The 18,182-nt window shown below is 41.2% G+C and overlaps 1 protein-coding gene across 1 annotated transcript in view; it reads right to left on the bottom strand.

Annotated features, from left to right (window-relative positions):
- Positions 1–4,362: 4,362 nt before the first annotated feature.
- Positions 4,363–18,182, bottom strand: part of LOC141808101 (activin receptor type-1-like) — a 32,591-nt gene continuing 18,771 nt past the window's right edge. Inside the window, exons 6-12 of the mRNA XM_074694464.1 lie at positions 16,699–16,904; positions 12,148–12,247; positions 9,799–9,945; positions 8,651–8,926; positions 7,700–7,897; positions 5,536–5,666; positions 4,363–5,414 (exon numbers count right to left, since the gene is read on the bottom strand). Coding sequence (XP_074550565.1) covers positions 5,280–5,414; positions 5,536–5,666; positions 7,700–7,897; positions 8,651–8,926; positions 9,799–9,945; positions 12,148–12,247; positions 16,699–16,904 — 1,193 coding nt within the window. The 3' untranslated portion in view covers positions 4,363–5,279. The remainder of the gene's footprint in view (positions 5,415–5,535; positions 5,667–7,699; positions 7,898–8,650; positions 8,927–9,798; positions 9,946–12,147; positions 12,248–16,698; positions 16,905–18,182) is intronic.

The raw sequence follows: 18,182 nt of genomic DNA, 5'->3' as shown, positions 1-18,182 counted from the left end.
GTAAATGCTCTACAGTAGCATGCATTGGCTGCCAAAGTGAAGAAGCTATGGAGGAATTAGCTTGTTAGCATTAGCATTAATGCTGTTGTTTTTCACTAGCTTCTTATGTACCCTGTCCTCATGAGCACAGTGCAAACTGCAGACTAAAGGCTGCACTTTATCACCAGGGGTGTGTCCAGACTTTTTGGACTGGGGTGGCCTGACTGACATCTGCCGGGGTGTGAGATATGTGTGCACACATTTATGAATGAACTGCATGTATTACCCTTGATATCTCCAAAAACCTATCTATTTAAAGCTTCTGTGTGGAGTTTGGTTATGAAACTGACTGAAACTGATACATGTACCTCTATTTATTTATTCATTCATTTTCCGAACCACTTATCCTGTTAAAGGGCAACTCCGGTTTTTTAACACCTGGACCTTATTTATAGGTGTGTGCATGCTCATATACTCACTCAGACAAACATCGTGCAGCTCGGAGTCCTTCAGAAGTTATTTAGATCCAACTGATTTTAGCCGCACTTAGCGGGGGCCACGGCAAAGGAGCTTCAGCGCAGGACATAATCTCTGCAAAATCGCTCATTTCGGCTATATTTTTTCATCCATCGCCAGTGTTATCATAAAGTCAGCTCCTCTTCTGTTGCCACAGGCAAACACTGTCCACAAGCGCACCACCAGTTTGCATTGAGTCGTGGACGTGCTCCTGTTTGTTGTTCTCGAGCCAGCTCTTCGTCTTTCTCCCTCTGCATCCTTCTTTCATGGAGCTGCTCGCCCGTGTACTCAGGCTCAAACCGGTAAGGACAACCATCAAACGTTTGTTTACCAGGTCAGCTCTGGGTCAGCTGACCCACCTGAAGACGGTAGACGAGCTGACTTTATAATAACACTGGCGATGGATGAAAAAATATAGCCGAAATGAGCGATTTTGCAGAGATTATGTCCCGCGCTGAAGCTTCCTTTGCCGTGGCCCCCGCTAAGTGCAGCTAAAATCAGCTGGATCTAAATAACTTCTGAAGGACTCCAAGCTGCACGATGTTTGTCTGAGTGAGAATATGAGCATGCACACACCTTTAAATAATGTCCAGATGTCAAAAAAATGGAGTTGCCCTTTAAGGGCCGCGGGTGGCTGGAGCCTGTCCTAGCTGTACATGTACCTCTAAACGACGTACAAAAGTAAAACAGTCATTTTTAGGCCTTGTTTACATTACAACACACAAATTAAAAATTGAGGAATTTTCTTTTTTTTTCTTTTTCTTTTTCTTTCTTTATAAAAAAAACATGTCTCTACAATATAAGAACAATTACAAAAACTTGGGCATGCATGCCAAGCCAGTAGTTGGTAGCAAAGTGCAGTGTAAGTGTGTGTCCCAGAAGCTTTAGTCCTTGTCACACTGGTCGCTATTTCTCTCCACTCCCTACGTTTCTGTTCTTCAAGAGGTGAACATGCCTTAACATTACTTGAAATAAATAAATGCTGGGGGGGCAGATGACCTAGCGGTCTAGGTCCAACCCCATGAGGTTCACCCTCGAGCAGGTGGCCTGGGTTCCAGTCCAGCCTGTGGCCTGTTTCCTGCATGTCACTCCACATTCTTGCCCCCTTTCTTACTCTACCCACTCTACTGCCTCCCTTTATCTGTCCTGTCCTATCGCATTAAAGGCACGTAAGTCCCCCAAAGTAATAAAAAATAAATAAATAGATAAATAAATGCATAATTATAAGTCATGCCTCTGAAAGGCAAATTAACCAATCAATGTCAAGGATCAGGATCAATCAGATTTTAGCCCAGGTATTCCACTCCTGGTCACCTGTCAGGTACATTCTCCTGCTTAACACTTACATAAATTAGTATCCCTTCATTGCAAAAACAACCTGCCCCAGATTTTGTGCGTTAAGTATTCTGAGGTAAATTGCAGTAACCCATATTAATCCAGGAATGCGCCCAACAGCACACCATAATAACCCCAGTACAAATTGATCTAATGAAAGCCGTAAATCCAAGTCTGATGCTGGGCTGCAATATAAATAATTATGCATGACACACTATTGTTGACTCTGCACCTGAGAGGTACAAAAATACCTAACAAACTTACAGCCAATTAAATCACCAAACACCAGTTTACAAGTCTGTGGACCTGAAGAGAGAGGTGGGTGTTTAACTTGTATGGTTGGTTCCCCAAGACCTCCAACATCGCATTTTCAGCACTTACACAGTCCCACATGGTTTCAATGGATGTACTTGTAATAATTTAAAATAATATAATATGTGTAACAATAATGATATGTCTGTTAGTTTTCTATGTATGCTTTACTTATAATTTATATGATGAAATATTTCAATGGTTCTGTAACATTCATAAGATTTTCTCTACAATTACTGATATAATAATGATTTTGAGATAAATAATGATTTTTTGTTGTTTTTCAAAATCACTTTTATATTATTGTACTTTATTTTGCAATATGTGTGCAACACATTTGTGCCATGAACTAATGTGCTCATGTGTGAACTTTGGGTGTCAGGCAATCATCACTACCCCCAGTCCAGCAAAACTACAGAAACCAGCCTGGACGGATACTTCACAAACACAGTGTGAAATCCTCTCAGTGTGTGAATACTAAATGAGTTGGCTGTACATTAAACCGGGTACAAAGTTCCTGCTCAGCTCAAGCGCAGTAAGTTTTTTTCTCTGGGTCAAATGTGACTGAGTTGCTGAGGTTCTATAGCAACCACAGCGGTATTGTCACTAGGGTGAATGAAGAAGTGATGTGCACTTGATTCTGAAGTGTACATTAGCTATGACACCAGGACAGAGTGTACTTTCTTAAAGTCATGTCACTGTGCTTGTTCTGCACAGACAGCACAAAAAATAATCTGAAGCTACTTTACCCATAAACCCCTACTCCACTCCACTTTCTGCATACACGACTTACCACACTGTAACCTCTCACATTGTCATGTCTGATCAAAATATTTTCCTTTTAGAGGAGCAGAGGTTGGCAAAAACAGTCAAAGTCTGTCTGAAGACTTGTACCAGACCACAAAGGAGCGATAGATATGAGAAAACATGCACAGAGTTTGGAATATCTGTATCAACACCTAAAGACTAACGGTTACAATCAAGGCTAGTTTAATAAGAGAAAAATTGTGATTATGATTCTGTGCCAAAGTTGTTCAGCATTTATTGATTTAGTGTTTATTCTACTTAACAACTTAAAGATAAGAAATAGGTAAGTCTCTTTGGAAGTTGTCCAAGCATCCTCACCAATGAACACCAATGAACTGGTGTGTTAAATATCCAGAGTGTGACACCTCTGAGAGGAAGAACCATGCGGTGCTGAGTTTCTGTTCGACATCTGCCAAAGGATTCACTGTGCACTCAGTCTCAGGTTACAGCTGGCAGAGAAAATATCTCAGTTTTTGACCTTTTCCATGTGAATGTAAATTCATCCGTCACCTTTAGACTAGATGTCATCTCCTTTCTGCACTGAAATAGCTTATGTCAAGTGAACCCATCATGAAACCCTGAAGAGAGCATGCATACGTTCATTGTATTTAATTAATTTTCCTGTCAGATTGAGCTTATTTCCATGTATCTCATCTTAATGTCAGATGATTAATTTGTAGAAAACAAACCTAGAAATAGGATCCACTTACCTCAGTAGCATGGGTGGTGAAAAGATGTGTCGTGTTGTTGCTCAGCCGTCTGTTTTGTTTTCTAGATCACCTCAAAATTATCCCGTTATCATGAGAAAACAAGCTTTGTAATCTCAAGTTAATGAGATAAATCAGTCAGTTGTAATGAGACCAAACAGGTTTGTTAGCCCGAGATAATGATAACTGAAAGAAAGCAGCCAGAAACTGACTCTTTATCATGGGAAAGCCAGCAGTGTGATCTCGAGATAACAAGTTAAAACAGACAGATGGAAATTAGTCATTATCGCAGGGAAACAGGGCTGTTGTAGCATGTTTCTCAGTGAATTCAGATGAAATGGTGAAATGTCTGCTCTGACAAAAATATAATCAGCTATTGGATTATCAGGCTATTAAAAAATTAAGTTTGTGGTTTGAGGGTGCGCCCCATGGACAGATGCCAGGGTACTTCTTGCAGGCCAATTGTTGGCCTCACTTCCTGTTTCTGTCTGCTCTGATAAAAGCCAAAAGAAAAAGCTTTTCCACTTGAAAAAAAAAATCCAAACTTAACTTCAGCAGCAACACAAATATAAAAAAAAACAACAAAAAAAAACAAAGCGTCTTTGAAACTTGTTGTGTTGATCCTGGACTCTACAGTTGTGGATCAAACAAATGGAGCCATGCTGCAAACCCATTCCAAGAAGCATCGAGACAAATGAGACAGATATAACACATTTTTTTCTATTTAATTAATATAAATCACTACTTGATATAAAATGTTAAAGAAATAAAAAAAGGCTGAAGTTTGACTTCATTTACTTGACAATGCACGCGTTAAGACAGTATACAGGCTTTACAGGCTTACTTACAGGCCTCTGGAGGAATAGTTCAGCATCACCTAGCAGATATTTTATTTGATCTTTTAGCATTTGTCTCTGCAAAGCTGAAGAAACAAAACATTGAACAGATACATAACTCAACGTAAGATCCATTGTGATATACAAAACAGTTTGAGTACCTTAAGTTGGACGATATTTCCAGTAAAGACAGCGCCACAGACGCAGCTGTACAACTAAACGTTACAGTGTGGGTGAAATCCCAAGAAACCTTACAGAAGTGTAAACAGAGGTGCATGACACGCAACGGAAACGTAACAATGTTTGAGATTACCGTTTAAGAAAGTATGCAGGTTGAATTGGCAAGTTTTTCCATATGAATCCACCATAATGCAAGTAAACAAGGCAGTACAATTAAAGAGAGAAACTGTTAATATGTTCAGACATTTTCAAACTAAAAAAATGTGTCAAACAAAACCTGCTGCTCTAACAAAAGCGAAGCCTACTCAAATGCTCAGGTATCAGTTTCTTCCTTGAAGAACAACGCTAACAATCCAGCTCCTATGTCATTGTTGAATAGATATTTTTCTATTTCCAAGACCACTGACAGTCTCAGAAAAGTCTGGTAAGCCATCTTTGGATGCCAAAATGTGTCCCGCCAAGTGTTTTAAAATAAATATATAGGTCTGTGCCACTATAAGGGCACTGTTTCCATCAAGTCTCTTGTCTTGTGATATCCTCCACCCTCTGGATGTCCTCGAAGATCTTTCTTAGTCTGCCATTTCTTCTTCTCTTTCTTCTTTCAGGCTCAAATGTCTGTTTTGATTTTGTCCAGAGAGTTGTCGATCTTCGTCAGAGTCTTTTTGATACGTAATGCTGTTAATCTGGCCGATGGATTCTGGTACCAGCACTCCTTCATGAGTTTAGCGATGGAGGTTAAAGTCTAAAAACAAGAAAGAGGAGAGCGGTGAAATCAAAGTGCCAGGTGTAACTGTTACAGTATTCATGATATTCTTTCATTTTGAGGGTGAAAAAAGAAAAGAAACCATTTGAATATTACTCACTGGGTCTGAAAACCATCTGTTGGGGATGTTGGGTCTCTGCTGATCCACACACACGACCTTCTTCATATCCTCGAAGCTGGGATCAGTTGGGACCACGTCGTGGAAAGGCGGCTTGTAGTCTTCTACGATGCCTACGATGGGAGCAGAGAGTAAAACACGGTTATAACAGAGTTCATTGATGTGTATCAAAAGGAGATCATTAGGTGGCAGAGCTGCTTTTTCCTTATCTTGCTCTCAAGTGCAGCTGTTGGATGAAATAGAGATATGAGATTACAGTGTCAGGAGGTAAATCAATATCTTAAGCATTGCTGAAAGCCCCGTTCCCACAATAAAACAATAAACCTATTGGGCACCGGATGAAAGAGGCAGGTTTATTACTCCTTTAGCTTTTCTGCTTCTACAGCTGCAAAAGTATGTACCTAAGGTGCAGGATTAACCCTCTGCTCATATGAGATGCACAGTTTTTTCATACAGCAATGACACAAAAGGGATGGGCATTAGATCAGTTGATTCCCGCTGAGCAGGCCGCTGCCGCCCACCCACTGACATGTACCTGCCAACATCACACTTTGACAAAGATGGAGAAGGCTGCTCTGCACGTCGATCCTCAAACTTTTTTCTTCAGTTGGCGAAGCCTACTATTGACTACTGATCAGCAGACGGTGCCATAATTTTCGCTGCATGCTTCGCTTTGCACTGCACCTCATTTTCATTCATTTTTTCAAAGAAGTTCCCACATTTTCCAGTCCATATCTGTTGAGCGTCTCCTCATTCTTGTTTTGGCTTTAAACCCACCAACCTGTTCACTTCTGGTCTGACTCTGTTCATTACGCCAGTTTGTTGCTGTGATCAAGTTAAATACGATCTGGTCTGGACGCTGTTTGTTTTATTTTAGAAGTCATTGGGCATTTTAGATGGTTTCCGCCCACAACTTCCTGTCCCACTCTACCTGCTTTTTGTGAAATTGGCACATAACAGCTCCGGCATCAAGCATAAAACTGCGATCTGCAGCAAACAGGACAAAGTCATCGTCACATGAACTATTTGATTTTTTTTATGTCTAGGACTGAAAAAAATCCTCAAATCATCAAAGTAACTCGATTACAAAAACAGATCGAGGAATTTCCTTGATCGTTTATTTTAAAAGATCAAAGAGTGGTACTTTGCTCGGACTGCTTTTGATGTGGCACATAGAGCTGATGCTATATTTAGTGATTTTTCAGACCCCTCTAGCACCTTTTTCTCCACAAAAAAGTGACCAGCAACAAATCTAGCTTCTTTTCTGGAGTTTGGAGACTGATAGGAAAGTCACTGGTTGTAGCATCGTTCTCTGTGTCTCATTGTGCATACAGGTAGAGTATGGCACGGCTTGGAAGGCCAGTGTGACCTCTGCCACTGCATATGAATGAAAAGTGGAGGAGGATCGATATTCTAACATCTAAAAAACAGTCCACCAAACAAAGTTCATTTGTAGTTCTAAACACATTAACAATGAGTAACACACTTTCTGTCCCTCCTACGATGTTACTCCCTCGCCCCTTCAGCATCCACAAACGTCACATGGAAACGATTTGTTATGCAAATTAGTTGATAGCATTTGTTTAATCTGTAAAACACAGCACTGTCGAGTGAAAGAGATGAAAAACAAACACATAATAGAGCTAACTGGGCAGTTGTCAAGTTTAGATCACAGGTCACATGAGGATAAAATATCAAGTAGTAATGGAGCCATATGTGCTCCAATACAACAGGGATCATCATTTTAGACTGAACACTGCAAAGACTCAAAATCTTTCAAAAATGTCTCATTCCTAGATAAAATGTCTCAGACCTAGTCAGATTAGATTGAATTTTAAATATAACACCCAAAATCGCTTGTTTCCCTACTTGTTTGAAACAAATTTTAATTGGAAAAATAATTGCTCTTAATTGACAAAAATGTGTTTTATTCGAGTACTCGATTACTCGATTACTCGATTACGCGATTACGCGATTACGCGATTAATCAATGAAATTTTTTACTAGAATACTCGAATACTAAAATATTCAATAGCTGCTGCCCTATTGATGTCAATGACTATTTGAATATTCCAAAATCATTGTCCATCTCCATGACACAATCTGTATCTCTGTCATAAGCCTGCTGTGTGCATCTTTCACTCACCGTTGCTGACCGTTCTCCTGGCTATCTCCCACAGCACGAGCCCCAGGGCCCAGATGTCCACCCTCTTGTAGGACTCGAAGCAGTCCATCTGGATGGAGTCATCAAGCACTTCAGGAGCCATGTAGCGCTTGGTGCCTACTTTGGGGTTGTTTCCCACGTCTAACTCATTGGTGTCTTGGAAATGCATGACCGCCAGACCTAAAAGGTAAAAACAGAACGTGATGAAAATCTGTTGAAAAATAAAACGCCAAGTTTATGTGTTGTTTTTTGTCTCCTATTTTGACTCTGTGAGTTTACATCTTTGCCATGATGTTGAACTGTCATGACTGCTTATGTGTCCATGCTTAATCCTTCTGAGTGAATTTCACCTGAGCGTCTAAACTAAGATCAAACTAAGCCACACTACTTTCAAAGGGGACTGTGCGTTTTATTAGGGCATAAAAACACTCATTTTATCCACATTTTAAAAACACCATTTGTTTTGTTTGTCATAAGCAGCCCCTTCTCCTCAGACAGGATGTTCTCAGACCAAAGAACAACTCGCTTTGAGACAAACAAGTGTTACCAGGTCTGAAATGCGTCATCCGGAACAGAGTTTATTACATCAAATTTGTAAACATGTCAAGCCTGTTGTCGGGTTAGCGCTTGAACTTGAATTATTCCCCGATTGAGAGATTTGCAAAATGGAACATTGATGTTTTAGATAAAGTGGTCTGAGAAGCTCTGAATGTGCTTTTGATTAGCGGCTGAGTGGAGCCATCAGCAGTGGCGGTTCCTCCTAATTCAACAACAAATACAGCGAAGCAGGTAGATAAGAGTTGAGAGGTATTATTCAAAGCACATCCTTTGGACATCCTGAGGGAAGAAAGCTGAAAGCTACAGGTCTGAGAGAAGAATAAGGACACTAATATAAACAGTGTATTCATCCTTTTGATGAGTCAGCGCCCTCACCCAGGTCAGCAATGCAGCACTGTCCGTTCTTTTTAACCAGTATATTTTTGCTCTTCAGGTCACGGTGGGCGATGGCCGGTTTGCCCTGCGTGCCGAAGATCTCAACATGGAGGTGTGCCAGACCGCTGGCGATGGAGAGCGCCATGCGGAGGCAGCCGGATGCGTCGAGGGTGCTGAGCTGAAGATAGTCGTACAAGGAGCCCATCTCATGGAAGTGAGTGATGAGCCACAGCTGAGTGCTGGAGTTCCTCGAGGTCATGTCTGACGCGATGAAGCCTGTATGACAGAAAGCCAATCAATGGATCTGCAGTACACTACACAGCAAATATAAGTACATTAGACACCACATATTTCAATGAATGACTATGTTTCTTAAAGAAAATGTAATAAAAAAGCTTTTGGTATTACTGGCTTAAAGACGATCATCTCTGTGCATAAGGGATTAAACAACACACTCTTCAAGCAACTCCGCAGTGAGAGTCTTTCATTTTTTAAAGACTGACAAATCCTGCCACAGTACTGAAGTGCCAACACCAGCTGCCTTTTTACACCAAAGAGATTTTAAAATAATATTGATCATTTTAAAGCTCTTAAAAGCTATGCTCCAAATTTAAAAACAAGATCTATGATCGCCTCTGTGGCTGGGAGATCCCTGAAAACCAGACCTTTGCTGCAGGAAAACCTAAACGTTCAAAAAGTTTTCTTTCTTTAACTTTAATTGACAGAAAGAGCTCCGCGAATGTTTCTCATTTTATGTATATTTTGTGGCTTGCTTGTTTGAGGCTCCCTGTTCTGTTTGTATTTACGCTTTGTTCCTTCTTTTTAAGTGAACTTGTAGGAAGAAATGCTAAAATTAATATCATTCTATTCAAATTCCTCTCCCTGGTGGATTCTTCCTCCCCACTGGGTTCTAACCTACTTTAAAAAGTAAATACACCCACTTTAAAAAACCCTCACATCAAAATTTCCACAGCGTTAAATCCAAAGAAAAGAACGACACAAAGAAAATGAAAGTTCTGCTGGAGAAGTTTTTTGGTCAGTAGGAGAAATGATACCTCCAAAGCTGGATCATAAACACAGGCACAAGAAAGAGGAGGATACTGACACAACTTTGATGTTTGTTGGTATAAATGAAAGAGAAAACCCACCCAGGATGTTCTCGTGCCTCAGCAGCACTGTGTTGTAGATCTCCGTCTCCCTGAACCAGGACTTCTCGTCTCTGGAGGAGAAGATTTTGACGGCAACACTTTCTCCCTGCCACTGACCCCTCCACACTTCACCGTAACGGCCTTTACCTGGTGAGGAAGAAGGGAGAGGAGTTAAGTGATGAGATTCACATTTTCTACTTGTGTAGAAGCATCAACACATTAGGAGAATATCCAATCAGAATGAATACAAGAAGGCAGCATCGAATTTTGTATGTGACTCAGCAGATTCAGTGGGACCTAGGCTGGGAAAGAGATATCAATATGTCTTTGTTTTTAAAAAGACACTGGCTACGTTTGCATGCAGTCAGTAACTTTTTCATATTCAGAATACTAGCAATAACCTGGTTGCACATGGCCATGTAAACACTAATAACCCTTTAAAAAAAACAGAATATGCTCATATTCCAGTTTTTAAAAACCTGAAAATCACCCTTGGGTGACTCCTTTTTTTAACCTAAATAGGCCATGTATACACCTATCTGGATTTCCCCGTCCAAAGGAATATTGATTTGTGTTCTGTGCATGTTCTGTTTGCAAGGAATCTTGGTCTTTTGAGTACAGGAAGTCCGCTGTGGTGCTGCTGCTGTTGTTGTTGTTGCTGCTGTTGCTATGGATACAGGAAGGTGACGCGGAAATGACCCACATTGCGTCATGATGTTTTCTGTGCATTGCTGTTTAATTACTGTATCTTGTAAACAGGAATGAATGTTTGCTCGCACATGTAAACGGGTTATTCCCAATGTTCCAGAAACCTGAATATTGACTGGATGTTAACATAGCCACTGACCGCACAAGTTGGATTATTACACCAATCAAAATTGCATCACTCTTTTTTTATCCCATTGCAGACAGAAGTATCTTAAAATGTCCCAGTGTTGACTGGATGCTAAGCTAGCTGGCAGAAAACAAATCTGTTATGGAGGATAGATGGTAAATTAAGTTCTCCCACTGTTTCTCTTTTCAGTATTCTTTTTCTTTCTTCTATATAAATCACTTTGGACTGGTTTCATAACAGAAATAAAGTGATGGGATAAGTGGGATAGTAGAGTTACTCGTTTGTCCTACGTCTTTGAATGCACCATTCCTGCAGCAGAAGCACAGTTACCTTAACCACATCAAAAAAAGAGGCAGCAGGTGTGGACTACACTGCAAAAGACAACCCACATCTCCAACTACTCATCTAAAAACAGTTATTATTCTTTAGCTGAACCTCAACTTTGAAGAACTACATGAACTTTGATGATGACGCCAATTCCCGGCTCCAGATCCTGGAACCCAGGTGAGCTCACCCCTGCTTGACTTCTCGATCCTGAAACCTTTCCTTATTATTCTTTCTTTTGTTTCTGCTATGTTCATATTAGGGTTAGCTTCTTGAGTTCATGCTTTTCCTGAGATATTATCTAACTTATAAATTGTCTTAGAGGGATGGGAAGATTTATCAGCTTTGAACCCAGTTACAGGAAATAGTCCTGGAGTCAACTTGTCAGGTTGGCAGAAGACTAAAGCATGACTTCTGATGTAGCTACATGATGTGTAAATAAGCATCAGTTTGCCAGCGTGTGTGATGACATGGTGGTTTGTGAGCAAGTATCAGCTGCTACTTAATGACTGTGACTACAAACATACCAATTTGATTGGTTAGGTAAGCATCTCTCATTGTGACGGTTTGATGCAGAAGAGAAGAAGAAGAGTGACTCCACACTGAGATAAACATGCAACTTTAGCCCAGATGGAAAAAAAAAGCCTGATGTTTGTAATAATTTCTGCAACACTTCACAGCCAGTCTGCAAATAAAGTTTGAGCAACTTTCTGCCTCTGGGAATTGCTTCATAAATTGGGACTGGGGAGACTGTTGTAATCGCCCAGTTTATGAACATCAGCACAGCACAGTTTGCAACCAAAGTGGAGTATTTCTTGTGGGTTTGACAGCTTCTATTGCATGTGTTTAATAATCTATGGAAGATCAGTGTGTATCTGTGGAGATGTGGACCACTGTGTCCAGTTTGTGGTTTTTCAGGGTGCAGATGTGACGCAGGATTTTTGACATATAACCCTTCAAACCAGCACTTTAAGAAAGAGTTTTTGCAGGTTGTTGCCAAATGTCATCTGACTAAACTGAGGCTTAGACTGGGATGAGTCACCTCTTTAATCAGACTTTTGCAGCTTTTCTTACATGTTTATCACTGTGTCAGCACAGTAAGCAGGCCTTTATTAAAATGAATGAAGAGGCAGCATTTTCTGAGGGGGTGCCGTTGTCAGTATGAATGCAGCCTTTAACAGGACACTTACCCACACACTCATTGAGTGTGATTTGTCGTGCAACGGTTCTTTGAACGAGAAACGGGAGTCCAGAGCCGCTTCCTGACGTGCAGGAATGATCCAGCAGATCCTGGATAAGAGAAAAGAAACAGAGTGAAAGGTCTGTATATTTACATGTGTGTGTAGGTGTGTGTGCATGCGTGTTTGAATGGAATCCTTCCCCAAAGGAATCCTGTGACTGCAGCTTTTAAAAATGATGAAACAAGGAGCATCTGGGACTCAGATGGAGATTAATACAAGCAGGCCTTTGATGTGGCACCCACGTGGAAAAGAGGGGGGCATGCCGAGTGTGAACCAGGATTTTGTTTTTGCGGGGGTGTGTGTGTCTGGTGCAGGGTGCCCCCTGCTGAGTAAACAACAGAAGTGCCACCCCCTCCCTTGTGACTGGTGTGGGCGCTGGAGATTTTATCTAATCCAAGGGCTAGACTCCAAAACAGGCGCAATGCTGCTAAGCCTTTTATTTTTACCTCGGCGAGAAGACGTGCAGTTTCTTGGTGCTGGCACAAGAGGGCAGTGCACAGCAACAGAGACAGTCGTAAAATAAACTGCCAAACTAGGAGGGGGAGACGAGGATTGAAAACAAGGGAAGAGTGATGCCTCAGATAAACAGATGCATAATGCAAGAGGTGCCTGTGAGACGATTTGGAATCACAACACAGGAACGCAAGAGCCCAAACTGAATGATGAGTTTCTCTGCAGAGAGTTTAAATCCCTCTCTTTGGTACAGGAGGATTGTTTTTAGGGGGGCATATTTGGGCCAGGCTGTTAGGCAGCAGGAGCAGAACGCTGCAATATCATAATAATCAGCGGCGAGTTGTGGGCAGCAGGCTGCAGAGGGATGAGCACATGTGTTTCAGTCTGATTTGCTTTCCACAGCCACACCACTGCTCCTAATAACCCGTCTCATGATCCTGCCAAGAACTTTTTAATTATGCTGAAACAAACATTCTGTGGCTCCATATTTGGGATTTTTTTTATTGCCAAGTGCATTGATAGACTTTGGAAACAGCTTGGAGGGAAGCCAAAACAAGCCGTTCCTTCCTCTGACACACACCCACACATGTACAAAAGATCACATGTGACCAGTTGGACACTCATTCACAAGCTTCATTAAAAAGCAGAAGAACTCTAGGACCAGGGTTTTTGAATAGAGTCTGCATGCTTACAAAAAGAAACATAATGCTTTAAGTTAAAGTGAACGCATGTGCAATGTTTGTCTTCACCATATAGCTTCAAAGTGCACATTACCCAACATGCACTTTATTAAAAGGCTGGGCTGTGTGTAGTTTCTGCAGAACTCGATCACACAGTGTGTGTCTATGAGCCAGTTGAATGTGCTGGGTTGTCTTTCAGACTGAATGCAAACCACAAGACTCCACCTAAACTCTGGATCAGTTTAGAGGCTCTCCAAACAGAAACCGCTCTGCAGAAAGCTTAACGTCCACGGTTGAGTGGAGAGAAAATAAATAGCAAAAGACATTCCTTCACAGACTGGAAAAATGACTGAGAAGATGCAAAACAAGTTTTTAGAGTTGAGTTCCAGCAGAAGCACCACCCACCACACACACACACACACACACACACACACACACACACACACACACACACACACACACACACACACACACACTCCATGCATATGCAGCCATTATGTCCTTGGCTTTAATGTTTCTGGACCAGAATTACCAAATACTCTCGGGATTATGATCATGAAAGTGCTCCAAGTTCAGAAGTCTGCACAGCTGAATATAATCATTTTTGGAGACAGGTCTCGACCTCACTGTGACTAAGCACTGTAAGATATTAAGGCTTAGAGTTATTGGTGTGTTTTTAGAATGTATTATCTGGAGGTTTACAACGTTCACTGAAGCAAAGAGAAAGTTCCAGGGATATTTTTGGGACTGAACAGTCTAAACACCCCTGGATGTTTCTGGATGCAAAGTCTGAATTTAAATGAATTAAACCATGGAGCTGTGGAAGCCTTTTGAATATGTAACGTTGTGTTTACAAACTCATATTTCGCCCTGTCTGGAAGTTTTATCTCATTTTGTTTCTCCCATGAAAACTTTATCTGAATGGCATTACTTTCCCTTAAAATGAAGTTGCTTCTTTGAACTCGTCTTCAAGTAGGACTAAACTCTTGATGTCGGTGCCATCGCATAAACGCTTTGATCACAACGCAAGATTAAAAAGAGTCAAACAAGGTTTATCATGCCTTTGTGTCTCTATTCTATGTTATCTTGTGGGAAGTAGAGCATGAGAGCACAAAGGGCCGGAAGTCCCGACTAATCTAAGCAAAACAGTGTTTAACGCATCATCTGAATCCCTTGAGTAAGAGCAACACATCATTTTAGATGAATTACACACTTGTTCTTTGGAGCAGCTTTAAAGAGGTGACCTTATGAAACCTTAATAAAAAAGAATGACAGCTGGTTTTCTAACACTGGGAAAGTTGGTGTTATCTATGTTAGGAGTTCCTGAACTTCTATACAAAGGCCCCCAAACAGCATGTGCTTATGGCCAGGGACCCCCTTTGGAAACCAACAGACTTCAGAATATGTAAAGAAATGTCAACTTTAAGAGTGTATGCTCAAACTTTTAGTCACTTTTCAATAATTATTACATTTTTTTGGAAAAAGAAATTATTAACAAAGGCCAGACTCACAAGTAGGTTGGTGCTAAAAGAGTAGAAGGTATTTCAGGGCTCTGTCTAGGGATGGGTACCTTTCACATTTGAAACGATACGGTACTTTTTTGTGTTCATGTGGTAAAAAATATCAATTTGTTTTAAAAATAAACTATGATTTTGTTTCAATTTAACATATCTATTCTTCAATATATAACCTTGCAATACATTCAAGCCCCGAAAACGCTAAAACGCAGTGAAAAAGCAGGGGGGAAAATCTGCGTTTAGGTTAACACGGAAACGCCAAGGGACTGAAAACGCAGTAGTGAACATGCCACGCCTGCAGGTGGTGCTATGACTGTCTTGTCCAGAAGCTGCTTTTGTGAGATCTCCACCGAAGTAGAGTTGAGCCGATCATCTGGTATATTGAGGAATACTAAGTGCAAAAGAGGAGCAACAGAAGCACATTTTGATGAAAGACAGTCAGCAGATTGCGCAGCACTAGCACGACATGGTAGTTTGTGACGATCGTAACAACGGTACTGTTGTCCTGTTATATGCGCTCGCGCGAGGCGGAGTGTGACGTCAGCGCTTCCACTGAAGACGCCGGCGTTCTTTACATGGCAACGGTGTCGGCAGCGTTTCAGAAAAATCCCACTCTCGATGCCATTTTAAAAAGTTTGCGTTTTAGGTCGGCTGAAACGCCGTTTCTGTGTTATCACAAGGCTGAAACGCAACAATACATGGGTTTCACCCTAAAACCGTTGTTGTTTCAACGGTCCCTTAGGTACCTAAACATGTTACCTTTTAATTTTACATGAATCAGTACCCGGTACTTTTGAAAGAATTTGGTCGGTTCCTATACAAGTACCTGATTCGGTACTTATCCCAAGCTCTGCCAGCCAAGGGTGGGATACGCCTTTCTTTCTTTCATGTAGCCAGTAGTTAGACAGGGGAAGAGCCTCAAAGTTAAATTCAGTTTTTCAGATAACTTATAAAAGGTGCATATCGCCAGGTCGACACAGATCATGACATCAGCATGCCAAAGTTGCAGTTGTTACACAAAGTGTGGTCAGGTACAATCAGAAACATGTGAACCCGACAATTAAGGCACTTTAAGTGTTTTATGTTCAGGACAAATGGTTAGAAAAAAACTACATATGAATATGCATCATAATAAATATACAAATATTTTCTATTTTTTCTCTTCCTTCCAATTTTCTGAAGCCCCCCTTGTGCTCCCTGGCAGCCCCCACTGTGAAAACCACTGATCTATGTGAATACTCCTTTTAATTTTTGGTTCAAAACAGCAGATAGAGTTTGATTTTTGAGCAGCTAAAGGAGTTTGAAAATATATTATCTGAAAATTTTTCAGAAGCAAAATCAGAACATTTTAAGAAATAATGTCTGAAATGAATGAGACACATGGATGTACTATTAATATTCACAGGAAAAATACTATTTTGGGGTCAAGCTAGGAAAATATGGGGCATCAATCCATTCAAAAAGTGTTTAAAATAATCCATTTACTGCTAAAAATGCCTTTTTACTGATCCTAGTCCCTTCAATTTGATAACTCATCCTTTTTTCATTAGATCCTGACCTGGTATACATTTATCTGTCAGTCCAAAGCTCAGCTCAGCTCAGCGCACCTTTCAGAAACTCAAAATAAAATCAACACAATTCAGTAATAAAATGTATCCGCAGACTTCTTTGTAAGAGCCTAACTGCACAAACTAAATCAAAACCACTGAGCAGTTTTATTTTCTAATTCAAATTCTCTGACACGGCACACGCTCCGTGCTTGAAAGAGCTTGTGGTCATTACAGTCTGCTTTGTTCAATTCTTTCTAATGAGTTTTGGAGAAATCCTCCCACATGGTATTCACCACTCACCGCCAGAGTGCTCTCCCCCACATTGGACGCGATCAGGCCATCAATAGTTCCATATTCTGCATCTCGTGATGTGAGCCTCTCCATTTGGTTGTGATGGATGCGTCTGAACACCAGGATGGCGACGGCTGAGAGGATGATGAGGACGATGATGGGGCCAACGATGACTAAAGCCAGTGTGGTCACGCTGTAGTTGGAGATCTCCTCGGCTGTGAGAGGAGAAGAGAAGGAGTTTCTTCAGAGGGTGGACACGTTTCAGAAGAACTGTCGTGTCAGAAAAGGTGATCGGTAACTTTTCTGTCTTTAAACGAGGCAGCGCCCTGCAGACTTTCTCAAGAAAGTGGCAAAGTGTTAGGGTTATTGTGGGGCAAACACATGAGCATTCACACATTCACACACTCACACACACAGAGTGGATCTCATCGGCTGACCACCATTCACACTTTCCAAACATTCCTCGGGAAAGGCGGCTGGGCTCGGCCTGCAGCACAGACAATGATCCCCTTCTCTCATCACGTATAATGAACTGCTTCTCCAGCAACATGTTGTAGGAGCTCCTCGGTTTCAGACTCAACACTTCACACAACCGGATGCATTAGGCTGGACCACACTGGAGCTGGATTTTCGCACATTTGGCAACTTTAGATTGTTAAAGTTTAGCAGCAGTTGTGTTTCTTGTATGCAGAGGAAGAAAAGAAGAAACAGCTCTCAGTATAGGAGCCTGCATGTCCCTGGTGGTTTCACCCTCAAGCTCTTGTCAGTCGAGTTTGACTGCCTCTGAGAGGACAGAGGGCAAGTGGACCATGACTAAGTAATATTCCCAAGCTGCCTTTGGTTGCCTACTGCCTCCCTGATATCTGGTTTAGAGGGTACTGGGTGTGTGACCACACTGAGGTGAAACTCAGAAGAACAAGAAACATTAAGGGTTCACAGCAAATTCAAAGACATGGAGCCACTGGTAAAATGATTATGGGTGCGTCATAGAGTGATAAAGTTCCATCCTTCCTTCCTCCACAGATGATTAAGAGACGCAAGGAAATGAAGAGAGGAGAGAGGATGGAGGAGATTCGGTTTTAGAGCATTGGGACATCCTCTCCTCCGGAGACTTTTTTTCATTGATGACGGCATCAGCTGATCACCTCTGGATCATCTGTCAGTCAGCTTTAACAGCTGTTTGTGTCTGCACGTGTGCTGTAATGACTGATCAAATGGAAACAGTAACAGAGATTTGTCTGTTCCTCTAACCTGTTTAACAAACACGTTACCATGAAGAAAACCTGATCTCTGTTTATTCTGTGTGCTGTTTAGAAGCTCATGGATCACTTTACCAGTACATGCTTAATTGTGAGATTTTTTATGAATTATTTAGCCTTTATCTAGAGCCCATCTGATCATGAACTCTGAAGCTTATTAATTTAACCTAGTTTATTGTGTTTCAGGAAGAAATTATTTATTAGAGTTCAGTTTTCTGGTATAATCCTCTATTA

The sequence above is a fragment of the Halichoeres trimaculatus genome, unplaced genomic scaffold (assembly GCF_033239565.1).
Source record: "Halichoeres trimaculatus isolate MK-OKI-2021-1 unplaced genomic scaffold, fHalTri1.1 fHalTri1_scaffold_19, whole genome shotgun sequence".
In the NCBI taxonomy this organism is placed as follows: Eukaryota; Metazoa; Chordata; class Actinopteri; order Labriformes; family Labridae; genus Halichoeres; species Halichoeres trimaculatus.
This window is presented reverse-complemented; position numbering and strand designations above follow the sequence as displayed.